General features: G+C 49.9%; 1 protein-coding gene across 4 annotated transcripts in view; it reads left to right on the top strand.

Moving 5' to 3' along the window:
- Nucleotides 1-23891, top strand: part of CCDC57 (coiled-coil domain containing 57) — a 115022-nt gene that overhangs the window by 74558 nt on the left and 16573 nt on the right. For all 4 annotated transcript variants that reach the window (XM_063617404.1, XM_055243710.2, XM_063617403.1 and 1 more), the window contains 3 exons: nucleotides 5523-5644; nucleotides 10571-10675; nucleotides 11260-11476. In XM_063617404.1, the coding sequence (XP_063473474.1) occupies nucleotides 5523-5644; nucleotides 10571-10675; nucleotides 11260-11476 (444 nt within the window). The remainder of the gene's footprint in view (nucleotides 1-5522; nucleotides 5645-10570; nucleotides 10676-11259; nucleotides 11477-23891) is intronic.

The following is a 23891-nucleotide window of genomic DNA, read 5'->3' as shown; positions in this document are numbered from 1 at the left end:
CAGTGAGCCAAGATCGCACCACTGCACACCAGCCTGGGTCAGGAGTCTTCTTTGAGACTTAGTCTCAAAAAATAAAAATAAAAAAACTGTGGATGACAAAAGACTGCACATGGCCATGGTGAATTTACCACTGCCACTTTTCAAAAGTGAAAGGTCTATTCGTAGCAAGAATAATGCAACTGAGAAGTAACATTTGCTTGTCCTGTAGACATCTGGAAACAGAGTCCAAAAAGAGTTCTAGACAAAGTTAATCCAAGACGTTGACGCTGTTTTCAAAGATGCCAGAAACAGAACATCTGATTTCTAAAACTGGATGAGCATGATTTTTACAGAGGAAATTATTTACAGATAATTGTGAAGCTGACTATTCCATGACTATACCAAGAATATCCAGTGGAGAGGCAAAAAGTGTGGGGCAGGCAGTGGCCCTCTGCCTAGTAACACAGACCCAGAGTGAGTAACGGTTGCCCTGCTGCAAACTCCGGGCATGAGAGATGCACCGCTCACGTTAAAGTAAGGTGACACCTAAGAACTTAACGACCGTGACGGGGGTTTATGCCTGATAGCTCTGGACTGCTGCTGGCTGACAGCATCAGGCAAATGGCTTCGGGACTCTAATGAAGAGAAGCACTGTGGGCAGCCGGCACGTCTCTGTGCAGCACAGCGCACAGTTCCTCAGTGCCTCAGACGAATGAGTTACCCGACACACACAGCCCGGGGCATGCCACACATCTCTTCCGACTCGGCAGGTCTTCCCATGGCACTCATCAATCCTAACACATCAGAAAAACCTAATCATTTCCTTAACATCTTTTTTCTTTTTACTTTTTTTTTTTTTTTTTTTTGGATAGAGACCTCTGTCATGCAGGCTGGAGGGCAGTGGTGTGATCACAGCTCACTGCAGCCTTGACCTCCTTGGCTCAAGAGATCCTCCTGTCTCGGCTGGGCGCGGGGGCTCACGCCTGTAATCCCAGCATTTTGGGAGGCCGAGGCAGGCAGATCACGAGGTCAGGAGATCGAAACCATCCTGGCTAACATGGTGAAACCCTGTCTCTACTAAAAATACAAAAAATTAGCCGGGCGTGGTGGCAGGTGCCTGTAGTCCCAGCTACATGGGAGGCTGAGGCAGGAGAATGGCATGAACCCAGGAGGCGGAGCTTGCAGTGAGCCGAGATCGCGCCACCGCACTCCAGCCTGGGTGACACAGCGAGACTCCGTCTCAAAAAAAAAAAAAAAAAGAGATCCTCCTGCCTCAGCCTTACCAAGTAGCTGGGACCACAGGCACATGCCACCACATCCCACCTTGTACCTAATTATTTCAAATACCTCTCTTTTTATAAGAAAAAATTTTTGTGATTTTCCAGGGAACTTCTGGGACATCTCATAGATCATTTTAAATATAAAAGGTCTCCTGGGGCTGGGCACGGTGGTTCACACCTGTAATCCCAGCACTTTGGGAGGCCGAGGCAGGTGGATCACAAGGTCAAGAGATCAAGACCATCCTGGCCAACATGGTGAAACTCCGTCTCTACTAAAAATACAAAAATTAGCCAGGCATGGTGGCGGGTGCCTGTAATCCCAGCAACCCGGGAGGCTGAGGTAGGAGAATTGCTTGAACCAGGAAGTCAGAGGTTGCAGTGAGCCGAGATTGCACCACTGCACTCCAGCCTGGCGAGACAGCGAGACTCCATCTCAAAAAAAAAAAAAAAAAAAAAAGTCTCCTGAAAGCTTTATTTTATTTGACATTTAGAATTCAATTTTGAGAAGGAAAAAAAATAAGATGTCAGGAGATTTGAACATTAAGACTCATGGGTAGCTGAGAAATAATATTTAGCTACCCACATGAAAGTGACAAAATGCTTAAACATAGGAGAGAACAGTTATAGAGAAACTTAGCTCTTTCATAAGCATGGGAAGCTTTGTTTTCTTAAACCATCAAGACATAATAAGTCAACAAAAAGCACGGAAAATTACCCTGGTAAGACAGCACCTTTGCTGTCTGAACAGATTACATACAAAGTAAAGAATAACCCTTCATAGTTTACGGGAAATCAATAAATAGTAAATGAAGGAAGGCCGGGTGCAGTGGTTCACGCCGGTAATCCCAGCACTAAGGGAGGCTGAGGCGGGCAGATCATTTGAGGCTTGCAGGAGTTCAAGACCAGCCTGGCCAACATGGTGAAACCCCTTGTCTACTAAAAATACAAAAATTAGCCGGGCATGGTGGCAGTTGCCTGTAATCCCAACTACTGAAGAGGCTGAGGCGGGAGAATTGCTTGAACCTGGGAAGCGGAGGTTGCAGTGAGCCAAGATCACACCACTGCACTCCAGCCTGGATGACAGAGCGAGATTCTGTCTCAAAAAAAAAAAAAAAATAGTACAGCAAGGAAACAAGCCCATCAAAATTGGGCTCACTTTGCTAAGATTTTAACACATTTCGTAGCTTTTTAAAAAACTAGCTTTCTTTCAACCAAGTAAGGATTGAGAAAACAAAAAAAACAATACCTAGCTTTCAGCTGGGTGCAGTGGCTCATGCCTGTAATCCCAGCCCTTTGGGAGGCCAAGGGAGGAGGATCACTTGAGGTTAGGAGTTTGAGACTAACCTGGGCAGAATAGTGACACCCTGTCTCTACTAAAAAACAAAAAACTTAGCCGGGTGTGGTCCCAGCTACTTGGGAGGCTGAGGGGGGAGGATCGCTTGAGCCCAGGAAGTGGAGGCTGCAGTGAGCCGTGATTGCACCACTGCACTCCAGCCTGGGTGACAGAGCAAGACCCTGGCTCAAAAAAACAAACTAGCTTTCTTTTTTTTTTTTTTAACTTTGGTAATATACATATAAAATGTACCGTTGAAAGCTCATAAAGTATACAAAGTATACAGTTCAGTGCATTAAGCACATTAAGAACGTTGCGCGAGCATCATCATTTGTTCCAGAATTCCTTTCACCTCAGAGGGAACCCCACACCCATTCACAGTCACTTCCTGTCCCCCTCCCAGCACCCACTTTCTGCCTCCATGCCTTTGCCTGTTCTGGACGTTTCACTTCAGCAGGATCCTACAGGATGTGTCCCTTTGTGCCTGGCTTCTTTCCCTCTGTGTCATGTTTCAGGGTCCCTCGTGTGGGGGCGTCCGCACTTCATTCCTTTCCATGGGAAGAGCTCCCTGGTGGGGGACGGGCCACTGTAGGCATTTGTCCATCAGTTTGATGGACATTTGGATGGTTTCCGCCTTTGGGCTATTGTGAATAATGTTGCTGTGAACATTCAGTTCTCTTGGATGCCTCCCTAGAAGTGGCCTTGCTGGGTCATGTGGTGATTCTGTGTCTAACCTGATAAGGAGCCACCAAACCGCCTCCCATGCCCACCAGCTGTGCATGAAGGTTCTGATTTCTCCACATCTGCACCAGCACTTGATATTTTCTGTCCGTTTTTTTAATTAAGAATATTTTTATTGCGTATCTTTAAAAACTTTATTTTTTTAATTTAAAAAAATGTCTTTTAAAAATAGCTCATTGTGTTGCCCAGGCCAGTATCCAACGCCTGGCCTCAAGGATCCCCCCACCGGCCTCCCAGTGTGCTGGGGTTACAGGTGTGAGCCACCGCGCCCGGCCATTTTCTACCCTGTTGATCCCAGCCAGCCTAGTGGGTGTCAGGCGGGATCCCATAGTGGGCTTGGTTTCACATTCTCCTGATGACCCATGGTATTGAGTGTCTTCAGAAGCTTTTTGCCCATACGTGCATCTTCTGACTTCATGGCTTTTAAATTCAGGTGTTTATAAACCAAGGGAAACATGTTCATTTCCAAGTGTCATCTTCAGGTTCTTTTATTGCCTGGAAGAAACTGATGCTTGAGGGCCCATCTCGGGATGTCCACAGGGCAGAGCTAATCCTGCAATGCTCCTCAGATGTTGATCATAAGCAATATGTTCATCATGGCTAACTTCAAGTTAATTGATAAAAAAGCTTTAAAAATTTTCTGTTTTGGCCAGGCACATGGCTCACACCTGTAATCCAATCCCAGCACTTTGGGAGGCCAAGGCGGGCAGATCACCTGAGGTTGAGAATTCGAGACCAGCCTGACCAACATGGAGAAACCCCGTCTCTACTAAAAATAGAAAATTAGCCAGGCGTGGTGGCGCATGCCTGTAATCCCAGCTACTTGGGAGGCTGAGGCAGGAGAATCTCTTGAACCCGGGAGGTGGAGGTTGTGGGGGCGTCGAGATCGCGCCACTGCACTCCAGCCTGGGGGACAAGAGCGAAACTCCGTCTCAAAAAAAAAAAAAAATGTCTGTTTCAATTTCCAACACGTGAAATGTCAACAGTTATAAACACCCTCCAAAAACCTTGTTGGAATCCTCAGTGAGTTTAACCAAACTGATTTGTAATCCTGGGAAATGTTATTTCAGTAATTATGTCTTCTGATGTGCCTGCTTAGAGAAGGAGCAGATCTTTACATAACGTAACACGAATGGAATTGATGAAAGGATCTCGTTTGATGTGGGGTAATTTCTTTTTTTTTTTTTTTTTGAGACGGAGTCTCGCTCTGTCGCCCAGGCTGGAGTGCAGTGGCGCAATCTCGGCTCACTGCAAGCTCCGCCTCCCGGGTTCACGCCGGGTTCACGCCGGGTTCACGCCATTCTCCCGCCTCAGCCTCTCCGAGCAGCTGGGACTACAGGCGCCCGCCACCACACCCGGCTAATTTTTTTGTATTTTTTGTAGAGACGGGATTTCACCGTGGTCTCGATCTCCTGACCTCATGATCCGCCCGCCTCAGCCTCCCAAAGTGCTGGGATTACAAGCGTGAGCCACCGCGCCCGGCCGACGTGGGGTCATTTCTAAGTAAGCTGGCGTGCCGAAGCTTTGAGTAGAACCATCATTTTTAAGTTGTTATACTTAAGCTTTTGCTTCTTTTTGTTTGTTTGTTTGCTTGCTTTTTGAGATGGAGTCACCCAGGATGGAGTGCAGTGGCGCGATCTCGGCTCGCTGCAACCTCTGCCTCCCGGGTGCAAGCGATTCTTCTGCCTCAGCCTCCCGAGTAGCTGGAATTACAGGTGCCCACCACCATGCCCAGCTAATTTTTGTATTTTTAGTAGAGACGGGGTTTCACCATGTTGGCCAGGCTGATCTCGAACTCCTGGCCTCAAGTGAGCAACCTGCCTCAGCCTCCCAAAGTGCTGGGATTACAGATGTGAGCCACCGTATCCGGCAAGCTTTTGCTTCTTTTTTGTGCCTGCCACAGAAAGGGAGTCTCTGTGCTTCTGTTAGCGAATGTGCTTGCTGCCCCCGCCGTGAGGACGGCAAGGGCTCTGTGTGGCAGGGGCGTGGCATTGTGTGTGCAAGAGCTCTACCGAAATGCTGTGTGTCACAGTTCACCGTTGTCCGCCACTCCCCAAGTTCTTGATGTAATGGAAGTTACTTTGGTTTCGAAAAGGAACATCCTGTTCTTTCTGAGTGTTTGCACTCAGCACAAGAGGAATCCAGAAGTGATGCACAGAGAACAAACTCTGTCCCCATCCCATTCCCAGGGTGGCTGTTGCACCACACCCTCCCTCCTGCCCCTGAGGCCCGGAAGCCAGGCGAGGAGCCCAGGAGGCCTTTGGATCGCAGCCCACCTTTGGGACAGGTGCAGCCCCATTTTGCAGCTCAGGTAACATCCCTTCATCTAAGACATGCATTTTTAAAAATATTTCCCTAATTGTGTTGTCTTCGTTACAGAAACTTCAGATTACAATAAACACAATATAAAAAGCCTCCAATTTTCAGGATCCAGATATAGTTATCAGTAACATTTCAATGTGTTTTCTGCTGGGCTTTTGTTTTGGTTTGGTTTGGTTTTGGTTTTTATTTGTTTGTTTGTTTGTTTTTTGAGACGGAGTCTTGCTCTGTTGCCCAGGCTGGAGTGCAGTGGTGCAATCTCGGCTCACTGCAACCTCCCCCTCCCAGGTTCAAGCAATTCTCCTGGCTCAACCTTCTGAGTTGCTGGGATTACAGGCATGCGCCAACACTCCTGCCTAATTTTTGTATTTTTAGTAGAGATGGGGTTTTACTATGTTGACCAGGCTGGTTTCAAACTCCTGACCTCAGGTGATCCACCTGCCTCAGCCTCCCAAAGTGCTGGGATTACAGGCATGAACCACCACGCCCAGCCCCCTTTTTTTATTTTTTTAATTACAAATTGTATCATATATATGTTTTACTATAGCTTTACATATCTGGGTACTATTTTTTCAATCTTTACCAGTATGATAAGTGAAAAAAAACCCGAAAACTTCTATCTTTTTTTTTTTTTTTTTTTGAGACAGGGCCTGGCTCTGTCACCCAGAACCCAAAAACTTCTATCTTTTTTTTTTTTTTTTTTTTTTTTTTTTTGATACAGGGCCTGGCTCTGTCACCCAGGCTGGAGTGCAGTGGTGCAATCACAGCTCACTGCAGCCTCGACTTCTAGGCTCAAGTGATCCTCCCACCTCAGCCTCCCAAGTAGCTGGGACCACAGGTGTGCACCACCATCCCTAATGGCTAATTTTAGTATTTTTTGTATAAATGGAGTTTTGCCATGTTGCCCAGGCTGGTCTTGAACTCCCGGGCTCAAGCGATCTGCCCACCACGGCGTCTCAAAGTACTGGGATTATGGGCATGAGTCAGTGCACCCAGCCACAACTTGTATCTTTAAAAAGATAGCAAGATGGCTGGGTGCGGTGGCTCACGCCTATAATCCCAGCACTTTGGGAGGCCGAGGCAAGTGGATCATGCGGTCAAGAGTTTGAGACCAGCCTGACCAACATGGTGAAACCCTGTCTCTACTAAAAATACAAAAATTAGCCGGGTATGGTGGCACTCGCCTGTAATCCCAGCTACTGGGGAGGCTGAGGCAGGAGAATCGCTTGAACCCAGGAGGCAGAGGCTGCAGTGAGCAGAGATGGCACCACTGCACTCCAGCCTGGGCGACAGAGCAAGACTCCGTCTCAAAAAAAAAAAAAAAAAAAAAAAAAAAAAAGCAAGACTGTCTCTACAGAAAGATAAAAATAAATTACCCATGTGTGGTGGTGCACACCTTGTAACCCCAGACTCAGGAGGTTGAGGTGAGAGGACTGCTTGTGCCCAGGAGTTCAAGACCAGCCACAGCAACACAGTGAGACCCCGTCTCTACCAAAAAACAAAGAAAGAAATTTCTTATATCCTTAGTGGCATTAAATGCTTTTAATCTATTTATTGGCCATTTATAGTTCTTCTTCTGTGGGAGATTTACGTGTGTTCCTTGCTAATTTTCCGTAACCTCAGAGCCAGTCCAGAATTCCCACTGCATCTGGCTCTTGTGTTTTCATCCTTTAACCCAGAACGCTCCCTCCGCCCTTCTGTGTCTTTTTGAAAAATCAGGCAGTGTTTTGTAGACTGTGGATCTGTCTGATGCTGCAGCCTTGAGAAATTCAGCTTCTGCATTGATTTTGGGGTTTTCCACACAGTTCCAATGAGTTGTCCCTGAAATGGTACTATACTGCTTTAATAAAATACTGTGGCTTTGTGACATATTTTAATATCTCTTAGACTCTAAGAGATATTAAAATATGTCACAAAGCCACAGTATTTAAAGCTTGACTTATTTCTGTTCCTTTACAAAATTTTCTTGGCTATCCTTTCTTATTTTTTTTTTTTTTTTTTTTTTTTTTTTGAGACAGAGTCTCTGTCACCCAAGGCTAGAGTGCAGTGGCATATATTGGGCTCACTGCAACCTCCGCCTCCTGGGTTCACGCCATTCTCCTGCCTCAGCCTCCCAAGTAGCTAGGATTACAGGCGCCCGCCACCATGCCTGACCTTAATTTTTGTATTTTTTGTAGAGATAGGGTTTCGCCATGTTGCCCAGGCTGGCGTTGAATTCCTGAACTCAAGTGATCCTCCTGCCTCAGCCTCCCAAAGTGCTGAGATTACAGGCATAAGAAATAACTCTTAAAACTGAGAAAAGAAAACTCTATGGAGCCAAGACCCCTTTGTGTTTCCTTTTTTATTTCTTTTTAAGATTTATTTATTTATATTTGAGACAGGGTCTTCCTGTGTCGCCCAGGCTGGAGTGCAGTGGCACAGTCTCGGCTTACTGCAAGGTCTGTCTCCCAGGCTCAAGTGATCTTTCCACCTCAGCCTCCCCAGTAGCTGGGACTACAGGCATGCACCACCATGCCTGGCTAATTTTTGTTTGTTTGTTTGTTTTTTAATAGAAACGGGGTTTCACCGTGTCATTCAGGCTGGTCTCAAACTCCTGGACTGAAGCAATTTGCCCACTTCTGCCTCCCAAATGCTGGGATTACAGGCGTGAGCCATCAGGCCCGGCATGTATTTACTTTATTTATGACAGAGTAAGACTCCGTCCCCCACCCCCCCCCACAAAAAAAAAGGGGGGCTGGGCGTGGTGGCTCACACCAGTGATCCCAGCACTTTGGGAGGCTGAGGCAGGCAGATCACCTGAGGTCAGGAGTTCGAGACCAGCCTGGCCAACATGGCGAAACCCCTCTCTACTAAAAATACAAAAATTAGCCAGTTGTGGTGGCAGGCACCTGTAATCCCAGCTACTTGGGAGGCTGAGGCAGGAGAATCGCTTGAACCCAGGAGGTTGAGGTTGCGGTGAGCCGAGATTGTACCACTACACTCCAGCCTGGGTGATAGAGCAAGACTCCATCTCAAAAAAAAAAAAAATGTTTAGTCCGGATGTGGTGGCTCACGCCTGTAATCCCAGCACTTTTTGGGGCCGAGACGAGCAGATTACTTGAGGTCAGGAGTTCGAGACCAGCCTGGCTAATTTGGCAAAACTCTGTCTCTACTAAAAAATACAAAACTTAGTCAGGCATGGGGGTGGGCACCTGTAATCCTAGCTACTCGGGAGGCTGAGGCAGGAGAATCGCTTGAACCCAGGAGGTGGAGGTTGCAGTGAGCTGAGATCACGCCACTGCACTCCACCCTGGGTGACAGAGCGAGACTCTGTCTCAAAAAAAAATGTTTTGAGACAGGGTCTCTGCTCCCCAGGCTGGAGTGCCATGATGACATCACAGCTCACTGCAGCCTGGACCTCCCAGGCTCACATCATCCTCCCACCTCAGCCTCCCTAGTAGCTGGGACCACAGGTGTGCGCCATCACACCTGTCTAATTTTTAAAATTTTTTTGTACAGATAGGAGGTCTCAATATGTTACCCAGGCTGATCTTGAACTCCTGGATTCAAGGGATTCTTCCACCTTGGCCTCCCAAAGTGCTAGGATTACAGGTGTGAGCTACCGCGCCCAGCCTAATTTTTTATTTATTTTTTGAGACAGAGTCTCGCTCTGTTGCCCAGGCTAGAGTGCAGTGATGTGATCCAGGCTCACTGGAACCTAGAACTCTGGGCTCCAGTGATCCTCCTGCCTCAGCCTCCCAAGGGGTTCCTCTTTATTTTTAATAGTAAATGGTGCCATATGAGAAGAAATAAGATACAAATATGGAAAAGAACTCCTACAAATCAATAAGAAAAAGACAAATCACCCTGTGAAAAACAGGCAAAGGGTCTGATCAGAAGTCACCAGGGATGAAGCCTGGGGCGCAGCAAGCATCAGGCTGTGCCCGTGATCACTGGCACCAGGGCCCTTACGTCAGACCTCATGCATGTGCATTCCTCAGGTGAACAGGCAAACGTTAGTAAATGTGGGCCGAGTACACTCTGCATCCACGGTTGTGGGCACGCTCATGGTGTGCCTCGGAAGGGGCAGGGCTGGGCTGGTTCCACAGCCTCCTTGCAGGCCATGCATTGTCCATGGCTCTGTATAGGTCCCACTGGTTTGAATTTGCCTTTCTATTTTCCTCCACGTTTCCTTTCCATGTTCTTAGGGTTTGCTCCCTAGTGCCCCCTTTTGGCTTCCTTCTCACAGTCTCCCCTCCAAAAGGAGGGAGACGTCAGGCACGGGGCGGGCAGAGGCACCAGTGATGGGTTCAAGAAGCAGGATCAGGTCGGGCACGGTGGCTCACACCTGTGATCCCAGCACTTTGGGACGCCAAGGCGGGCGGATCACCTGAGGTCAGGTGTTCAAGACCAGCCTGGCTAATATGGTGAAACCCTGTCTCTACTAAAAATATAAAAACTAGCCGGGTGTGGTGGTGGGTGCCTGTCATCCCAGCTACTTGTGAGGCTGAGGCAGGAGAATCACTTGAACCCAGGAGGCGGAGGTTGCAGTAAGCCGAGATCGTGCCACTGTACTCCAGCCTGGGCAACAGAGCGAGACTCCGTCTCAAAAAAAAAAAAGCAGGATTGGCCAGGCGGTGTCACTGGGGGCCACTCGTGCCGATCTTGGGCCAGGGGGCTCTCACCCCAGGCAGGCCATGCACAGGCTGCCCTGGCCTTGCAGAGGAGGCTCCTGGGAATGAATGACTGGGGAAGCCTGCTCCATTCCTCCTGTCTGGGAAACAGGTCCTTTCAGTCCAGGCTGTCACCAAATGATGTGAGTCTTTAATACCAGAAATGTGGGAAGGCATTTCTTCCCAGTCTTGTGGGAAAACTCACTGACATGCACCATCGGTGACATGTGAATACCAGAGTCCTCTCATTTAAATCCCCATGGCAGGACGCCAAGAGTGCCAAGGATGAGTGTCCTTCCAGACACTTGGGAAAGCACCGGCCCCGCTCAGCACAGGTGGGCAGCAGACTTGACGCCCTGCAAGGCCCGAAGGTGAGAGTGGTGGCACCCGTGCAAGTGCGGCTATGTGGGGTGTGGCCAGCAAGGAAGCCGGGGCCTGGGTGCTCTTGGCCTCTCGGAGGGGCGTTTGCTCTGCATGCCTGCCTCTGTGCCGTCACCAGGGACTGCTCGCAATGGCAGGGTGAGCTGCAGAGCATTTGCCGGGTGGTCCCACAAGGGTGGTAAGGGTGTTGGGAGGGCCCCGGGACCCCTAAAGCACATGGGGCCCACGCTGGCTCTTCCTTTCTGTGCCCCTCAGGGTATCTGCCCTGCATTTCAGCTCATTCCCCATCGAAACGGGACAGCCTCTGCCCTAGACGTGTTTTGTCATTTAAGTGTTGAGACGAGCACTGAGATTCAGGCCCTGCCCACACTCAGCATTCCCAGCGCTGAGACTCGCTCCCCGGATGCATCCCTGTCTGCAGCTGCCTCTCCTGGGTGATCCTGGGAGCATCTGCCTGGGCCTTTAAGCCAGGCCCACTGCCTCCTTACTGCTCTGAGGGGAGTGGGTGGGGGGAGTCCTGTGGCTTCCTCTGGGTTGGAGAGGGTGGCTTTCAAGACTATGATGTCTTTTCTAGACACAACACAGCATCCACACGGTGACCTGTAAATCACCTCAGCAGCAAGAAGACAGGTCCCCAAAGCCACCCCAGGCTCCCGAGCGCCCTGAGGAGCATCGTCGCCAATCCCACAGCTCCTCCTCCTTTTCCAGTGGCGCCCTCCAGGACACGTGGAGGTTGCTAGACCTGGGATCCAGCCCTTCTGGTCTCACCTCCCAGGGTGACTCAACTCCAGGTAGGAGACTGCCCTCCCTAGGAGCTGCCCACAGCTGGCAGCTGGCGGGGGCCACCCTCTCCGAGGGGCATGTGGAGAGTCAGCACCCTGCGTGCCTCCTGCACCCTGAAATCCCTGCACTTTGGTTGAGTAATGCATGGAGTCTCCTTACCTCTCATTTGGCAGCTGAGTGTTTCCCGGGTTATGGTGCAAAGCCCTGAAGGGCAGAAACCATGCCATTTCCTAGCGCAGCACTGTACACCCGGGCGCACGCTGACTTAGAATGCAGCACCGTACACCCAGGCGCACACTGACTTAGAATACAGCACTGTACACCCGGGTGCACGCTGACTTAGAATGGAGCCCAGGTGAGACGCGCAGGCATTGGTGCACTTTAGACGGCCCTGCTCCTGGGGAAGAGCCAGGCCGACCCCAGTGATGGTCCCAGGGAAGAGCCAGGCCGACCCCAGTGATGCTCCCGGGGAAGAGCCAGGCCGACCCCAGTGATGCTCAGCCTCACGGGCCAGACAAGTGCCAGCCACATCCTCATCCTCGTCCTGCTTTGCTGTGCGGACGTTGCCGCCCTGAGTCTCTTCTCTGCACCTAAGTCATAGGCCTGGTAAACTCAGCAGGTCACAGTGCCAGCTTCTGCTAGTGGTCTCAGGAAGTTTTCAGGAAAGTCTGTTTGAAGGGTGTACCTTGTGGGGACTGCATGGGTCTATGATGTAGCGAGAAGGGTGGAGGGAGACAGATGCTGCTTCGAGGCAGCTGGAGTTGCGGGACGTGTGATGTGGTTCAGCCGGGAGCATGCATCCATCCTGTGTGCCTGCATGGAGGGCGTCCCCTTCTTACCTTATGGCTTCTGTCTTCTGTCATGAGGATGTGTCTCATTCATTTAATCATTCTCTCCTTCATGTGCATTTTAGGCTATTTCTAGTCCTTTACCATCACAGATACTGTTACAATAGTGACCTTACAGGCTGCAGTGTGTGTGAAAACACACGTGTAAGTGCCCCAGGGGCTTGCTTAGTCAAGGCTGCCCGCATGCTACATGTGGGGGACAGCATCACCTCAGCCTCACTGCCCACCCAGAGGCTGCTCCCAGCAGCAGTGTCTGAGAGTCATGTAGCCACATGGAACTTTTGCCGGTGGCAGCGGGATTGGCATCAGCCCCTCTGCTGGGAGGTCGTGCACCTTCGTGTGTGTATAGGAGCCACTTCCTTTCCCTGTTCTTCAGTTCTCTGCCCATTTGTATATTAGATTGTTGTCTTTCTTACTGATTTATAGCAGCTCATTACATGTGATAGAAATTAGGCCTTTTCGGTGACAAAATTTAAATGTTTTCTCCCAGTTCTTCATGTTTTTAAATGTTTCTTATGGTGTTTTTTTAATGTTCGTATTTTTTATTTTTATGTAATTTAATGTCCTTGTTTTTTATCTTGTCTGTCTTTTTTTTCTTTGAGACGGAGTTTTGCTCTTGTTGCTCGGGCTGGAGTGCAATGGCACGATCTTGGGTCACTGCAAGCTCCGCCTCCCGGGTTCAAGCGATTCTCCTACCTCAACCTCCCCAGTAGCTGGAGCTACAGGCACCCGCCACCACTCCAGGCTAATTTTGTATTTTTAGTAGAGACGGGGTTTCACGATGCTGGCCTGGCTGGTCTCGAACTCCTGACCTCAGTTGATCCGCCCACCTCGACCTCCCAGAGTGCTGGGATTACAGGGGTGAGCCACCGCGCCCGGCCAGAACCACTTCTTATTAACCCCCAAAGTGGCAATGGCTCCCAGTTTTCCATCGCTCATGCTTCCCGCGTATTCAGACTTCCACCTTTGTTATGCTAAATGTTCCATGTGTATTTGGAGCTATATCCGGACGGTTCATTCAGCCACTCTCAGTCTGTTCATAGGCAGTTCCATCGGGTCAGAATCAGTGTCACTTCCTGGTCCTTTTCCACGTCTGGCTGATGTAGGATCTCCTCTTTACCCTTCTCTCTCAGGATTTTCTTGGTTATTTGCATGTATTTGTTTTTTCTTTTTTCTTTCTTTTTAAATTTAGTAGAGAGAGGACTGGAGGTGGTGGCTCGTGCCTATAATCTCAGCACTTTGGGAGGCTGAGGCAGGTGGATTAGTTGAGGTCAGGAGTTCAAGACCAGCCTGGCCAACATGGTGAAACCCCGTCTCTACTAAAAATACAAAAATTCACTGGGCCTGGTGGCGCATGCGTGTAATCCCAGCTACTTGGGAGGCTGAGGCACGAGAATCGCTTGAACCTGGGAGACGGAGGTTGCAGTGAGTTGAGATTGCACCACTGCATTCTAGTCTGGGTGACGGAATGAGACTCTGCCTCAAAAAAAAAAAAAAATTTAGTAGAGATGGTGTCTCCGTATGTTGCCCAGGCTGATCTCAAATTCCTGGGCTCAAGCAATCCTCCCGCTTCAGCCTCCCAAAGTGCTGAGATTGCAGGTATGAGTCACCATGCCCGGCCTATTTTTGTATACAATTTTTAGACTTGGCTTGTCTGAGTCTGGTTCCCCCAGCCCCTCCCCACAAACACTATTGTAAGTGTTCTTAGGATTGACACAGCTTCCCTTCTGCCTTAGGAAGGAATGGGGCTGCGTGGCTGGCTTCCGTTCCCCATGTGCTCCGGTGCTGGCATCACGAATGTGGCACGTTTCTCTCTGTCTTCCACGCATCTGCGTCCCACTCTGTCTTCCTGACCCTCCCACCTGCACTCCATGGCTCTCCTCTGTGCTCAGGATTCTTAGGGGCACCGCCTCCTTGCGTTTTTAATTCACCACAAAACATTTTGTCCAAATTTTCATCAACTCAATGGAAAGTTCTTCTGGAGACGTTTGTGTTCATTAGTTTGCTTGTTTCCTTTCTCCTTTTCTCTTGGAGCACTTTTGTTTCTTGGCTCCTCCCTCATTTTTTTTTTTTCTTTTTAGAGACAATGTCTCATTCTGTCACCCAGGCTGGAGTGCAGTGCCACAATCTCAGCTCACTGCAGCCTTGACCTCTTGGGCTCAAGTGATTCTCCCACCTCAGCCTCCCAAGTAGCTGGGACCACAGGGACACGCCACCATGCTCAGCTAAGATTGTTTTAGTTTTTTGTACAGACAAGGTCTCGCTATGTTGCCCAGGCTGGTCTCGAACTCCTGGGCTCAAGCAATCCTCCCACCTTACGCTCTCAAAGTGCTGGGATTACAGGCATGAGCCACTGTGCCTGGCCTCATCTTTAAAACAGGTAAATTTTTACTTGACTAGCTATTTGAAAAAGTTTGTATGGAAAATGAAGCCAGAGCCATTTTCTAGTCTAGCAGAGTTTTGTTGTTGATTTTAGCTTCAAGTACAAGTCTCCACCTATCAGGCTTTTAACAGCTGATACAGCTTCTCTCTTCCCTTTCCCCACAGACACTGCACTTTGCAGACAGGGCCTGTTCTGTTCCTGGTTCGCTCTCCCTCCTCTCTTCCGGGAACGGAACAAGGTCAGGGAAGCACTTGCTGCCAGCCCATGTTCCTACTCCTGAAACAAGGAATTAGGTCCTACCCCCAGGGCGTGCCCTTGCCTTTGAGAAATGCCCTCTCTGCTCTTTCTGGGGTCTGTAACAAGGCATCTGTATGTCTTTGACACAGCCCTTGCCGAGTTCCTGCGGCCTTTGGTAGCCCCCACCACCACCACCATTTCTAGCTCTTAGTTTTAATGAAAATGAAGTTTGCATTTTTGCTTTTCATTTTTTTTTTTTTTTTTTTTTTTTTGCTTTTGGATGATTTACAAGGATAGTGGAGGAGTGCTAGCTTCGTGATGCCTTCTTCAAGTCTGAAATCTGTCTTGTTTTCTGATCAGTGCAGCCAAAGAAATGCATATTCCTCCAAGCGCTGCTTTACTTTTTTTTTTTTGAGATGGAGTCTCGCTCTGTCGCCCAGGCTGGAGTGCAGTGGCACGATCTCGGCTCACTGCAAGCTCCGCCTCCTGGGTTCACGCCATTCTCCTGCCTCAGCCTCTCCAAGTAGCTGGGACTACAGGCGCCCGCCACCACGCCTGGCTAATTTTTTGTATTTTTAGTAGAGACGGGGTTTCACCGTGGTCTCGATCTCCTGACCTCGTGATCCGCCCGCCTCGGCCTCCCAAAGTGCTGGGATTACAAGCGTGAGCCACCGCGCCCGGCCATCGCGCTGCTTTACTTTAACCATGTCTCATAAATCTCGACATCCTCATGTTTCCCTTGTCTTTCCCTTGTAGGACTTATAACGCAATTTTGCTTTAACTTAAATGGAATTTTTCCTTAAGTTTCTAGATTTGTGGAATTTTATTTCTTTGTCTGTTACTGATTTCTAATATTTTTACATTCTGGTCAGAGAATTAAATTACTATGATGTTAACTCTTCTGAGAGGGAAATATTAGTTCTTAAACTACAATTATCAATTTATCTGTTTTTGTCAATTGTTGCTTTATGTGTTTTGAGGTCCATTGTTAGGTGCATATATGTTTAGGTTTTTTGCCTTCTTGATCTTTTCCTCCCTTTACCAGTATGTAACATCCCTCATAACCCCTCATGTTGTATTTCACCAAAAAACCTATTTTGTCTGACATGAAAATGGCTATAAGCTGGGCGCGGTGGCTCACTCCCGTAATTGCAGCATTTTGGGAGGCTAAAGTGGGAGGATTGCTTGAACTCAGAGGTTCCACACCAGCCTGGACAATGTAGTGAGACATCATCTCAAAACAAAACAAAACAAGAAAAAGGGCTGGGCACAGTGGCTCATGCCTATAATCCCAGCACTTTGGGAGACAGAGGCAGGAGGATCACTTGAGCCCAGGAGTTCGAGGCTGCAGTGAGCTGTGATTACATACTGCACTCCAGCCTGGGTGAGAGAGCAAGACCCTGTCTCTACAAAAAAAAAAAAAAAAAAAAAAAGTTATAGGGAGGGAAGGAGTGGTTAACCTGTGCAGTGGAACGCTACAGGTAGGTCCAGTTAGGTCAGGACAGAGAAGCAGCCCCTGCTTTTTTGCAAGATGAAGGTCACTGGTGGTCTTAAGTGTGGTTTCAGGGGAGTAGTAGAATTGTCACTCAATCCTTCCTGGCTTGGGGAGAGGATGGGAGATGGGATGGACAACATATCCAAGAAACTTTGCTCTGAAAATCAGCAGTGAAAAGAGGCCATATTTGTGAAGATGTGGAGTCAAGAGGGGAGGCTCACAAGCTGTCATGTAAAGCCTGCCAGTAGGCAGTGGGAAATGGGATGACTCGGGAGAGAAGTCCTGGAGGTGGCAGGGGAAGGGGCTCGGTGCCCATGTGCAGGGCTGGCCTTTAATAGGACAGAGGCAGAGGTGGGCACCGAAGCCAGAAGGTTGATGGCAGCCAGCGCTGTGCACTTGCCCAGCCTGCAAGCTGACAAGCAAGCCTGGCGGGAGACAGGAGGCTCCGGGTCAGAGACCAAGGGCTCTGTCCACATAGCAGGCAGCTGGGCAGGCAGTGGCTGCAGGTGCAATGGGCGTGCATCTCAGCTGAGGAACCCAGGCCTGGGGACCGAGTCCTAGAGCAACCACAAGCACCTGCCCTCCGAGTCCTAGAGCGCCACAAGCACCTACCCTGGGCCTGAGGGAGATGCTTGCTCCGACTTCTGAGCTGCTTGCTGGACAGACACCCTTGCAAAGGGTCTGCAGCAGTGGCCGGGGCAGCCTTCATCGTGCGGGAGTGCACAGGCCCCAGGGAGGCTGTCCGTGGCCCCAGCAGCTGGCCTGGTGGTGGGAAACGGTTCTGGCAGATTACTTTCCTTTCCTCTTACATGCTCAGCATCCAGGCTGAGAGCCCGAGGCCAGCCACAGGCTCTGAAGGAGGAAGGAGCAGTGTAGGAGGCTTGAGAAAGCGGGTTGTAAAATGGTGGGTTGGCGCCTCAGGAAGCAGATCAAGCAGAGAGTGAAGAGGGCCACCAAGCTCTGTGTGCGACCAGGGAGCTGGTGACCACAGGAGTCACCTGGGGCCGAGGCCGTGCTGCAGGAAGGAGCGTTCCTGACACAGTGGCACACGTCCACCGAGGCTGAGAGTGTGGGTGGCCTGGGAGGGAAGGCGGTGCTGGTGTGGATCAGTTAAGATGCTTTTAGCTACAAGTCACAGGACAGGATATGAAAGTGACGTGAACCAGAGCTTCCCAGCCTTTATCTCCTCGTGGTAACTGTGGAAAATGCCACGCTTCGCTAAAATAAAGAGAGAACTGAGGGGTCCATATCCCGAGTGCCCAAAATGGTCTCAGCAGGCGGCAGGCACGGCCTCCTGAGGCACAGGAGCTCATTGGAGCCCTCAGTCCCAGGTAAATGGGCCTCAGGTGGCCCCTCTGGGATTCTCTTTTCTACTAATGGCTCTGCAATGGCTGCAGACACTCTCACCATCCCCTGAGAAGGCCAAAAGGTGAAGGGCCTCTCTCTCCTGATTCTTTTTCTTTTAGTCAGGGGGGGAGAAGCTGCCCAGAGCCCTCAGCAGACCTGCTGTCCATCTCCTGGATGTGGGGTCATGTTGCCTCCCTATGACCCGGCTCCAAGAGCCTGTCTTAACACAGTCTTAGACCCTGAGCCCTGTGAGTGAGGCCATGTCCCTGAGAGCCTGCTGCCTGCAGCTCAGTAGCACTGGGGCCTCTTGGCAGGAAAGCTGGGGAAGCACTGGGGGCCTCAGCAGGTGGAGGAGGTGGCCAGACGCAGGCCCTGCCATGCCCCTGCCTCCCTAGGCTGAGACAGTGTGGCTGGTATTTATTTTTTCTTTATTATTTATTTTAGAAACAGGGTCTCACTATATTGCACAGACTGGGCTAGAACTCCTGACCTCAAGCAATCCTCCTGTCCCAGGCTCCTGAGTAGCTGGGATTACAGGCGGGAGCCACCATGCCTGGCAACAGCTGGTATTTCTTAGCAGCGGTGTTGCAATTAAAAAGCAAGCAAGAGGCCGGGTGCGGTGGCTCATGCCTGTAATCCCAGCACTTTGGGAGGCCGAGGTGGGTGGATCACGAGGTCAGGAGATCGAGACCACGGTGAAACCCCGTCTCTACTAAAAATACAAAAAATTAGTAGGGCGTGGTGGCAGGCACCTGTAGTCCCAGCTACTCGGAGAGGCTGAGGCAGGAGAATGGCGTGAACCCGAGAGGCGGAGCTTGCAGTGAGCCGAGACTGCGCCACTGCACTCCAGCCTGGGAGACAGAGCGAGACTCTGTCTCAAAAAAAAAACAAGCAAGAAAGATACATTTCAGCATAAGTCCATGGCGCTTTTGATTCACCCTGTGAAGGATTTAGGAAAAGACTAAAGTGGTTAATGCAGTTGAGTTGTTTAATGATCTGCGAAGTATCTTGATGGTTTCCTTGTGTTTTGAATATTTAAGCATGCTTAACTGAATTATCTGTGTGATATTTTTACTTCATGTAAGAATACTTTCCTTAAAACCTTGGAAACTGCATTGGTTGAGGTAAGGGGTACCACTTAAGGGCACCAGGTTTCTCGTTAAGTTGTGACACTGTGCCCTCCAGTGCACTGACACTAGAACAGAGCGCAGCTCGGGAGTCGCTCACCAGACAAGCAGTTTGAAAGCTCCATTCTAGAAACGGAGAGGAAGTTTCCTCCTCTTTTTAAAACATGTTCCATGCATTGTGGGTAACAGAGTATGCACACTACACAGTCATGATTAGAGTTTAAAGTAATAATGTTGCCAGGCACAGTGACTCAGCCTGTAAACCCAGCACTTTGGGAGGCTGAGGTGGGTGGATCACTTGAGCCCAGGAGTTCAAGACCAGCCTGGGCAACATCTCTGCAAATAATAATAATAATAATAATGAAATGATACTGAAATAGTTAACAATTTAGTGGCATCTAAATTAATGACATGAACGACTATTGTAGGACATGGTGTTTAGTCACGACGTCACACAGCTGTGTTGAACAGCCATACTCCTCTTGGACCTGGGATAGGCCCCAAGCCACCCTCCTGCTCATGTCCTCAGCCCTCCTTTGCCAACCTATCCAGACCCAGCAGTCACCCCGTCCCAGGGCACGGCCAACCTCTGAGGCTGGAACAGCTGCCTGGAGTTGGGGCTCCCCCATACACCCTGGATGCGGCTCTTTGGAGGACCCACCTTCAAGCCTAGCCTCCTCTCTCACCTGCGTTTTTATGGCAGCCTCAGATAGGTCTCCCACACAGACTGGTGGGGCCCAGCACATCCAACCTCATCTCCCTCCCTTCTTCCCCCAGCCACCTGCACTCCAGCTCCAGCCTGCCTGCACCTGTGGGTGTCCCCCAACCCCTGTGCACCTGTGGGTACCCCACCTGCAGACCCTGCAGCACCTGCAGGCACCCTCCTTGTTTGCCCAGCACCTGCCTCCTCCAAAGGCTGCACAAGAGACCTGTCTCCCATCCAGCTTCCTTCCTTCCTGCACCAGCCCCAGGCCATGCCATTTTTCTTCCTAATCTTGATTCCATCAGTCTGCTTCAGAATGTCTCTGAGGGCAGGAGCATGGTCTGCAGGTGGGGTACCCGTAGGTGCACAGGGGTGGGGGGCACCCACAGGTGCAGGGGCGTGGTCCTTGATTCCTGTCCCTTCCACGTACACGGAGATAACTGGGAGGGATGGGAGCATGGGAGGCCCCGAGTCTACAAAACCCAGGAGTCTCAGAAAATGTTAGTCTCAGATAATGCTAGAGAAACTACCGAGCATTATCCAAAAAAATGTGAGGCTTGAAAAAATGACACTTCCTGGAGGGAAGGATTAAATATATAAAGGCAGCAGTTTTCTCCAAAGTGAAGTAATCTGTAGTGTCATTCTAATCAAAATACAGACATAATTTCTCACCACCCCCACCCCTACCCCCGCCCCTACCCCCACCCTACCCCTACCCCCACCTCCAGCCCGCTCAGTGGAGCCTGGTAGATAAGAATGTAGTTGTTCTCCAGGAGCCAAGGAAAGAAAGAACCATTCAACAATTGGCAGGGTGGGAACACAGCTCACTCTGATCTCCGCTTCCTCTCACGGGGACCACACACTACCAGGCATTCCAGGCCGAGGGAGGGACTCCAAGGCAAACCACGAAAATACGCAGAAGTAGAATGGAGTATTTACAAATGGCCGCAAGAGGGTTAACCTTAGATAAGGGTGAAGAAATCACAGATTTCTAAGGTAGTGTTTTTACCTGAAAAATCATAAAACTGGAAAGATATTCTTCAGCAGCACAACAAAAGTCAGTGTACATAAAGAGCGTGGCAGGCTGAGTGGCACCCAGTGAGGACGGAAGCTCTCCCTAAGGCAGTTCCAGAGAAGCACCCAGGCAGATGTCTGACCTCACCCCAAAGAAGTACCTGCTTCTGAAGCCGACCCCCTGCAGCATGCCTGCCTCCACCTCCTTAGAGTGCACCTTATGGGTGTGTATCAAGTGCCCAAGTGTCCTTTCAGGAGCCGGTACAGAGACCAGCCACCCAAGAGTCTGTCCCACGTGTGTGGGCAGCTAAGCACCGCAAGTTCTGGAGCACTTCGCTGGGGCAAAGGATGCTCCAAACCCCATCTCCAGATGCGTGGGGCATCCTGCACTAATGAGTAACACCGCATCAGGTTTCAGTCCTGCACTAATGAATAACACCACATCGGGTTTCAGTGGACTGTCTTCCTTCTCCTTCTTCTCTTACTCCTTCCCAGTCCCTACCCACCAGGCCACGACTGCCCAGTCCCCCTGCACCCCTCCAGACTCCCCAGCCACCCTCAGAACAGAAGTGGTTTTTTAAATATATGTGTATATCCTCTTTTATTTTCAATTGCATATTGTGTGGGCAGCTTGCTTTTTTATTTATGTCTGCAGTATTTTTCTATGTCAGTACACACAGAGCTGACAGATCTTTCTGGTAGTTTTGTGAGCCAATGCAGCGGCTCACCTCCCTTTGTTTTGGTGTCTGATGTTTGTGGACACTTGGACGGCCTGTCGTTTTTAGCTCTTAAGACAGTGAACCTCCTGTGCGTGTGCCCCGCGTGCTCACAGAGGCTGATGTTAGATCAGTATCTAGAAGGGAACTAGCTGGGTCAAAGGTAGGGCAGTTTGAGTTCTGAGTGCTGTTACCCAATTGCCCCCAGGACATTGGCCCCTGCTCCTGGTTGCAGGCGTGAGGCACCTTTCCTCACTCAGTACTGGTGGATTTAGCAAATGGTTTGGGTGTTTTTTTGTTTGTTTGTTTGTTTGTTGGCCAATCTGGTAAGTCAAAACTGATACTTCGTTATTGGTTGTAATTTGCCTTTTTTTTCCTAGTCCATTTTATTTTTTGTATCTGAGATGGAGTCTCACTCTGTCGCCCAGGCTGGAGTGTAGTGGCGCAGCCATGGCTCACTAAAGCCTCAACCTCCCAGGCTTCTCAACCTCCTGGGCTCAAGCATTCCTCCTTCCTCAGCATTCCGAGTAGCTGGGACCACAGGCACGTACCACCACGTCTGGCTAATTTTTTACATTTTGTAGACAGGATCTTGCCATGTTGCCCAGGCTGGTCTTGAACTCCTGGGCTCAAACAGTCCCCCCACCTTGGCCTCCCAAAGTGCTGGATTATAGGCATGAGCACCTGGCCTAATTTGCCTGGTTGTCGTTTGAGTCAGGATCTCCCTCTGTTGCCCAGTACAGTGGTGCAATCTCAGCTCACTGCAAGCTCCACCTCCTGGGCTCAAGTGATCCTCCCACCTCAGCCCCTGGAGTAGTTGGGGTTATGGTGTGTGCCACCACGCCTCACTAATTTTTTTATTTTTTTGTAGAGATGGGTTTTCCCCATGTTAGCCCAGGCTGGTCTCGAACTCCTGGGCTCAAGTGATCTACCTCGGCCTCCCAAAGTGCTGGGATTCCAGGCATGAACCACTGCACCTGGCCCAATTCACCATTTTTAAATGATGAGGTTGGTCATTTTTCCTATCAATTGGCCATCTTATATATGTGGTTTATGTGTTGACATTTTTGTCCTTTTCAAAGGGGACTAGGAAAGCTGGCAACACAAAAATGGGTGTTTGTTGTGACTTCTGAAAGTCAGGGACTCGAAGAGAGACAGGAGCTTTCCGGAGAGGGCCCTGATGTGGGGGGGACCTAGACTGGAGACCAGAGGGAAGGCTGCAAGCCTGGTTTACAGATACATGGAATCGGAATGGTTTTGTGTGTTTTCCTTGAGTATTTGTTGAGTACCTACTAAGTGCCAGACACCATACCTGGTGTTTCACCTGTGCTCAGGTATTTAGGCTAAGGCTGTACAGCTACTACGATCCCATTGTCAAATGCAGAAACTGAGGCCCAACGCTACATGGCCACAGAGCCCATAGGTGAGGGTCCCAAGGCCCAGCCCTTGCTCTACACCCTGGAGTTCTGGAAGGGACTCCTCTGATTAGATCAGGGGGAGGGCCAAGCATGTCCTGGGGTCAGAGGAAAGGCTGGGTCGGAGCTTCTGAGGAATGCAGCTATGCTGTGGGGGTGGGGAAGACTGCATAGGAGAAGTGGGTAGGGCCGCCATGTAGGGCCTCATCGAGATTGGGGCCAGGGCTCAGTGGGCCGCCCCTGGACTGCTCCCTGGGCGTGGGAGTTGGAGGTGGTCCCTGCCATGCACCCTGTGGGTGAGTCGGAGGTGAGTGATTTTGTTTTCTTCTGGGTGGAGGCCCCCCTCCCTCACTCCTCACCCCACTCTCCAATTGCAGGGGATGGTTTAGGAACAAAAATGGTCACAACTTTAAAGGAGGTCCCATGTTAATGCTGGCTTTTTTTTTTTTCTTTAAAGAATTTGTTCTTTTGAAATTTATATTTGTTTCTCCACAGATTTTGAGATGTTGTGGCTGCGCGCGGTGGCTCACGCCCGTAATCCCAGCACTTTGGGAGGCTGAGGCGGGTGGATCATGAGGTCAGGAGTTCAAGACCAGCCTGGCCAAGATGGTGAAACCCCGTCTCTACTAAAAATACAAAAAATTAGCCGGGCACGGTGGCAGGCACCTGTAATCCCAGCTACTCCAGAGGCTGAGGCAGGAGAATCGCTTGGACTTGGAGGGTGGAGGTTACAGTGAGTCAAGATCTCGCCACTACACTCCAGCCTGGGCGATAGAGGGAGACTGCATCTCAAAAAAAAAAAAAAAAAAAAAAAAAATGGTTGCATAAATTTTTTGTATTTTTGAGACAGAGTCTCCCTCTGTCGCCCCAGCTAGAGTGCAGTGGTGCGATCTCAGCTCACTGCAGCCTCCACCTCCCAGGTTCAAGTGATTCTCCTGCCTCATCCTCCTGAGTAGCTGGGACCAGAGATGTAAGCCACCATGCCCAGCTAATTTAAAAAAACTTTTTTTGTACAGACAGGGTCTTACTATGTTGCCCAATATGGTCTTGAATTCCTGGGTTCAAGCAATCCTCCCATGTCAGCCTCCCTAAGGGCTAGGATTACAGGCGTGAGTCACCATGCCTGGCCCATAAAATG

This window comes from Symphalangus syndactylus, chromosome 14, assembly GCF_028878055.3.
Source record: "Symphalangus syndactylus isolate Jambi chromosome 14, NHGRI_mSymSyn1-v2.1_pri, whole genome shotgun sequence".
In the NCBI taxonomy this organism is placed as follows: domain Eukaryota; kingdom Metazoa; phylum Chordata; class Mammalia; order Primates; family Hylobatidae; genus Symphalangus; species Symphalangus syndactylus.
This window is presented reverse-complemented; position numbering and strand designations above follow the sequence as displayed.